The 6,816-nt window shown below is 52.5% G+C and overlaps 1 protein-coding gene across 1 annotated transcript; it reads left to right on the top strand.

The window, feature by feature from the left end:
* Positions 1-807: 807 nt before the first annotated feature.
* Positions 808-3,929, top strand: FAM43A (family with sequence similarity 43 member A). The gene has a single exon (XM_020877847.2). It carries the CDS (start codon positions 1,744-1,746, stop codon positions 3,013-3,015), a length of 1,272 nt encoding a protein of 423 aa, XP_020733506.2. The 5' UTR covers positions 808-1,743; the 3' UTR covers positions 3,016-3,929.
* Positions 3,930-6,816: the final 2,887 nt, after the last annotated feature.

Below are 6,816 nucleotides of genomic sequence, written 5' to 3'. Positions count from 1 at the left end.
TATTTGAAACAAATAAAAGTCATTTGAATTTTACTAGGAATTTTCATCCATAATGTGATGGTGATGTAATAAAACTAAATGACTGGCCTGCCAAAGTAAACTGAGTTCTTAACCACACACAAGGATTATTTAGAAACTGTATATATCTCAGAAAACTGCTCTCCCGCTTAGGCCCTGACAGAAGGTGGGGCCTCTGCTGGGGGTTAGGAGCTTATTTATCAAATACATACTGTAGTGTTCACTCCAATCATCTTATTACCACTCATCTCTCTTTTCACTATTTGCTCTTTATCTGTGGAGAAAGGGCTCCAAGAGAGTGAAAGATGTTCTCTTTGCCCTTCTTTATTTTCTTTGACAGTATAAAATTCTGGGGAAAAAAAATATCACCCAGTCATTCTCAGAAAGCTGTCACACACAGAAAGAATTACTATTTCCCCAACCCTTTTGCATATTATAGTCTAAATCCCACCTTCCACCGCCTCCCCCAGAAGTTTCGATGGAGACATACATATATTCAGTGAGTTGCAATTCAGCCTGGGGGTGGAGTGTCAGAATTCAAGTTGCTTTTCCTGCGGGGTAACCCCAGGCCTTGGCGATTTCTGTAGATATAGGGGATATTGGTAAATTTGGGATGAAATTGCCAGACTGGAACCGTCTCCCCTTTCCCCCAACCAATGACTGCAACCAGATTCCTTTAAAAGATCGGCAAACCGCGGGGTGTCCAAGCCTGAAACTGATCCTTGTCTCAGCTCCTCCCCGTCCCCGCGCGGCGAATGGTTCGTGCCGGCCTATATTTACCCGAGATCTTCCTCTCGGACGGCAAGGATGTGAGGCTGGCGAGGCAGCTACGGCTCGTGGCACCGGAGGGGGCGCGCTGCAAAGGCTGGCAGCCGAGCCAGGGGATCCCGGGAGCCCAGTCAGACACCCTCCGGAGAAAAGAAATGAGGTAGCGACCGTCCTGGGAGCCGACCATGCGCACGCCTGGCCCTCGGAGCCCCGCGCTGCCCCGGCCGAGCCAGCCCTAACAGTGAGCCGCGGAGCCCGAGTCCCCGGCGTCCTGCCTGTGGGAAGATGCAGTGAGCCACGGGGGGACTGCTGCGCGGGGCCCGCCGCGGCCATCCGGACCCACCATCGGAGCGCACTTGGGGCAAGCAACTGCTTCTGGGACCCGCTCACCCGAGGGGCTCTCTGCCTCCAGCACCCCTTGGAGGTGGGGAGTACCGACCCCTGGGTACACTCGCGGTTGAGTTTCCGCGGTTTCTGGCCCTAGCGACTGTGTGTGTGAGTGTGAGAGGGGGGCCCTTTTCACCTTCGCCGAGGAGTTCTTGCGTATTCTCGCACCATCCCGGCTGCTTTTGCTGGGGGCTTTCTCATTTATTTGCACGCGCACATCTCTTTTTTTCTAAAGACGTTTTCCGCTCCACTCTTGTGCTGCCTTTCTCTCATTTTGCCTGCCTAAGACTCTTTGCCCTGATTCTGCTCAGGCTGGGATAAATCTGTGTGCTCCTTCCCTCCTCCCCCTTGCAGTTAAATCTTAAAATATTCGACCCCTACCTCTTTTACTGGGTTTTCGAGCCTTATACACCCCCACACCCCCGCCCCCACTCCGGACTGGGCCACTCCCAGCAGAGTTTTATTTTTCGGTCTTGCCCCGGCCGAACCCGGCCGGGGCGGGTGGCTCAGCCGGGCTCTCAACCGGCGCTCCGCCGCCGCCGCCCAGCTGCGCGGGGGCGCCCTCCGGAGATGCTGCCGTGGAAGAAGCACAAGTTCGAGCTGCTGGCCGAGGCGCCGCCACGGCAGGCGTCCAAGCCCAAGGGCTACGCGGTGAGCCTGCACTACTCGGCGCTCAGCTCGCTAGCGAGGGCGTGCCCCGAAGGCGCGCTCAGCCGGGTGGGAAGCATGTTCCGCTCCAAGCGCAAGAAACTGCACATCACCAGCGAGGACCCCACTTACACTGTGCTCTACCTGGGCAATGCCACCACCATCCAGGCGCGCGGCGACGGCTGCACCGACCTAGCGGTGGGCAAGATCTGGAGCAAGAGCGAGGCGGGCCGCCAGGGCACCAAGATGAAGCTGACTGTGAGTGCGCAGGGTATCCGCATGGTGCACGCCGAGGAGCGCGCGCTGCGGCGCCCGGGCCACCTGTACCTGCTGCACCGTGTTACCTACTGCGTGGCGGACGCGCGACTGCCCAAGGTCTTCGCCTGGGTGTACCGGCACGAGCTCAAGCACAAGGCGGTCATGCTGCGCTGTCACGCGGTACTCGTGTCGAAGCCCGAGAAGGCGCAGGCCATGGCCCTGCTGCTCTACCAGACGTCGGCCAACGCTCTGGCGGAATTTAAACGGCTCAAGCGGCGGGACGACGCGCGTCACCAGCAGCAGGAGCTGGTGGGCGCTCACACCATCCCGCTAGTGCCGCTGCGCAAGCTGCTCCTGCACGGACCCTGCTGCTACAAACCGCCGGTGGAGCGCAGCCGAAGTGCCCCCAAGCTCGGCTCCATCACCGAGGACCTGCTCGGCGAACAGCAGGAGCAGGAGCTGCAGGAGGAAGAGGAAGAGGAGCACGCGGAGGGTTGCCCCGAGGAGGGGGAGGACCGAGCCGGGGAGGGAGAGCCGGCCGAGCCAGAGGCCGAGGCGAAGCGGGCGCTGGTGGTGGCCATGAACTTCGAATGTGGGGACTTGCTGGACACGCTGGAGAGTGGCCGCGAGGAGGCGCTGGGGGGCGGCGGGGTCTCGCCGGGCCCCGAGGTTGGGTCGTCGCCTCTGCTGCTGGGCAGCACCTCCGACATGAGGGCCGAGCTTTCGCAGCTTATTAACGACCTGGGCGAGCTCAGCTTTGGCAACGACGTGCGCAGCCTGCAGGCGGACTTGCGGGTGACGCGCCTGCTTTCAGGCGAGAGCACGGGTAGCGAGAGCTCCATCGAAGGAGGGGGCCCGGATGCCAACACTGCCACCGCCGGGGACCCATCCGGCCCCGCGGACGGCGCCAGCCCAGACGAGCCCCACTCGGGCTGAGCTCCCAGCAATGTTCTGTGCGCGCCCCTGGCGCCCGATCGTGACCCCCACGCGTCTCTCCACCACTTCCTTGCCTCCCGACCTGCCCCAGGAAAGGGGAAATGGGACACTTGAGGCCCAGACCCTCCCCCTCTACACCCATACATTTGGCTGTTTGGAGCGCGGCTCAGATTGCAAGTGGAGATACGGGGGAGGGGAAACCCTACAACGAAGCGGAAAGAGGTCGCCCCCTGGGGTCTGGGGAAGGGAAAGGCCGCTGGTCTTAGCAAAGGCCGGCGGGCTTCAAGTGCCTGCCGGCCAGTTTCCTGTTTGTGGGGCAGCTGGGGCCTGAGGAGGAGGGGTTAACTTCCTCCCCCACCGGCCATCTGGGAGGGCCTAGCGTTGTCATTGACATGGCAGTTTTTGTTGTTTTAAATTGCTTTCACAGTGTTTGAGGCTTTAATGCCACCTCCTTGGACCCAGTCTTTTCGGCGCGAGAGCTTGGGTTGTTTACCTCAGACTCAGACCCTTGAAATTCTGCCAAATTCCTCAAATAACTAGTGGGGAAGGGAGAGGGGGAGAAAGAAAGTCGCATTTTGTTTACAGTTATTGACATCTAATACCTAGAAAAAGTTTTCCTTAAGAAACACACACACCTTGCTCCTGCTCAAAAGATCTCACTCCGTGATACTGTGTAAAATATTTTTGCACTGTTGTGAAGTATTTTTGACATCTTTCTGGTTTTCTTGTACATAACTGTGTTCTCAGAGTCCAATGTTTATATCTTTTGCTGTGCAAAAGGGACATGTAAAATGTTGTTCAGTTGTATATACAGAAATGTGTATAAAGCATTTTGTTATTTTTTAAGAGTAGCATTGCTCTGGTTCTGTTTGCACGCCAGTGGGGAAGAGAATAAAGAGGAAAATTGAACAGAACAGGTGAGCATCCAAAGCTGCTTCAGAAAATGCTTGGCCATGGGGTGGGCGGGAGAGGGTGTGACCATGACTGGGATAGGGTTGGGAGGATAGTCTTTGTCCTTCAAAGGGCTTGGAGGTGATTCAGAAGGGGGAATCCACTTTATGCATAGTCTGGGGCCTTTCCTGTCCTCTGAAACTCTGGCTACTGCAGCTAGGCCCGGATTCTTCACTTACTCAGTTCTATAAGCATCAGCTGTTTCTGACCTCTTTGAGGCAATTCTTGGAGATGCCGGGTGAGTTCTGTTCCTCACTGCCAGACCTGTGAGGTGATTTAGGGAGGGGTAACTTTCAAGGTCTTCTAGGGTTTTACCACCTCCTGTGGTTCACCTTTTCCTTCCCAAACAGCTCAAGGAGCTGTAAAGATGAGAATTAGAGAACTAATGGAAGTCCCTATGAGGTTCTCTAAGGAGTGGGAGCAGCTCTGTTTTTCCTGAGAGGAAAAGCAAGGAGAAAGGAAAGTTAAGTTCTACTCATGGCTTGAATGAGTCACAGCGCAGGTGGGGTGGGGTGGGGAGCAGGTGGAAAAGCCCATTTCCTTTCCTTCCACAACCCAGCCTGACCCAGTGGGAGAGTGGTTTGGAGGTCAAGGCGGAGAAGGACTGCTAGAGCTTGGTCTGTGTGTGTGTGTCTGAGCGTTTTCATGCTTGCTCTGTGTTTGTTTCTGTTGTAAACTCCAAACAGATGTCTCTAGTTTGGCTGCACCCGATCAGCTGGAAGCTGTAATAAGATGCTGCCAAAACTGCCTTCTGCAAATTATTTTTTTCCCTTTGCCCCTGTGGGCCCTTTTTTCCTAGGCTGCAGAAATTGATTGCTCTCTTGGCCTTCCCTGCTGTCCTGAGGCCCTTGGTTTTGTTTTCATTGTAAATATGTTCTAAGCAGATAGACCCAGTGATCCTAAGGAGTCTAGAATTCACTGAAACCGTAGAGGAAGTGGGGTGGGGGGAGAAGAGATTTTCTTCCTAATTAACAGAAGTTAATAGGTGATCCTTAGAAAAGCGGGTGGGTGGGTGGGAATTTGAAAAATATTCAGAGTCACTTCTTGAGGGCCTTAGAACAAGGTCCATTTTTATCTTTCTCTTTTATTATATTTTGATTTGGTTGAGCATCCCTATCCCTTTTCCTGAATACCTCAGATACACATTATTGAATGATGTTTTCAAACCCCCAGGTAGAGAGAGGTCAGGAAAGTCAGCTATGTGGTCTATCACTAGTTTGCATGCTTAGATTTCACATTTCAAACTATTGCCATACACTGCCAGGTTCCTCTGCTGTTTGAAACTGAAGAGAGTCTTAAGCAGGGTGAAGATCATTTGACAAATACTTAGGGGTGGAGCAGAGTCTACATGTCATTCTTCTTAATCCAGTTGAGTCCAGAGAGAATGCCATGGTGGCTTTTGTTTGTGATTAACGGGGTTACAATGATGGGTCAGAAGATTCAGACAAATGACATTCACACCAATACCATCAATAAACATAAGGCAACTATGTCTTTAAAGTCTGATTTTTCCTATTCTCTGATTTATAAATAGGGAAGGGGTGTTTAAGAGGGTGAGGCAGGAGGAAGAAGAAAATAAGCAGACTGCAGAAGAATCAGCTTCCTCTCTCTACTCCACTGCGCCCTCCCCTTCCCTCTTTCCTCCCCACTACTTTTTGGCTTTTATCCCCACTGCACCCCAGGGCTCTGGCTGTTGTAATTCTAGATGCGATAGGAAGGTGATACAGGATTCACCTCTTATTACATCTCACTCTTCCAGGGATGATATCACTATCATAAGGAGAGATGGTTTGAATGAAAAAAACAAAAACCCAAAAACAAATTTACTTATAACACTCAGAGGGGAAAGAGTGGTGTGACTCAAGTACAGTGAAGTAGAGGAGATACACGTTACACGTTATGGAAAGCACCTGAGGTCTGGTTTATTCGTCAAGCAGCTTTTCTGTCTTGCAAGGTGAGGCTCCTCTTTCTCGTTTACAACCTGATGGTACTTTAAATGCAGTGAGAGACTTGCCACATTCTTCACAAGTGTGAGTAATCCTCCATGTCCCACAAGGAGGCATTGACTACATGAAATAAGGAGTGACTTCTGGTGGTTGCAGGGGTGGCTGCGTACATCCACAGAGGAGGCGTTCCTCCACCTCTCTTGGCACAAGCATCCCATATTTGCACAGTTTGTTGTGTGTGTTGAGGCAGAAGGAGGGAGGAGTAGCATGGTGTAAAAGAAACAATAGCATTATGTACCCTTTCAGCTATTACAGTGTCAGACCAAACACCCACTCTACACACACACATGCTCCCCCCTAAAGAAAACCTTCCCTCAACGCTGCCCCACAGTCAGCAGAAGAGTAGATTTTAAACAATTTAGAAAGGCTCTGTTATATTAAGCAAGCACAATGCCCTCCCAGGGACAGAGCTGCTTTTAAGAGTTCAGCTTGTGAAAGGAGAAAGATCTGGCTGGTAGAATCCACCCCTGGCACCACACAGGAGATTAGAAAACCTCATGGGAGTTGCCAAGGACTATGAGAAACATAATTCTATTACGAGCTCATTGCCCTCATTTCTACCAGGGTTTAGTAATGCAATAAGCAGAACTTTGCTCTGTGTAGTATGCATCAGTAGCCTGAACATTTGCTGGTCAGTGATGCACGACAGAGCTAGAAATGTGCACGGACAGCTGGGGCTAGGAGCCCCGTCTGACATGTGGGAAACTATTCAGGGCTTCGGGCATGTAGGCAGGCCCCTGAGGCCATGGTACTCTGTATTCTCTGCACCAAGTTTTTCTATGCTTGGCCACATCTGTCTCAAGGTAGTTTTTGATTTCCTCTTTGATTTCTTCCATTGGTTGTT

This window comes from Odocoileus virginianus, chromosome 4 (genome assembly GCF_023699985.2).
Source record: "Odocoileus virginianus isolate 20LAN1187 ecotype Illinois chromosome 4, Ovbor_1.2, whole genome shotgun sequence".
NCBI classification, from domain to species: Eukaryota; Metazoa; Chordata; class Mammalia; order Artiodactyla; family Cervidae; genus Odocoileus; species Odocoileus virginianus.
Note: the sequence above shows the minus strand (reverse complement) of the source record. Positions and strands in the feature narration are given on the sequence as shown.

Bases quoted from the DNA above. Each gene is read 5' to 3' on its own strand.
- FAM43A (XM_020877847.2), top strand. From the start codon at position 1,744: ATGCTGCCGTGGAAGAAGCACAAGTTCGAGCTGCTGGCCGAGGCGCCG.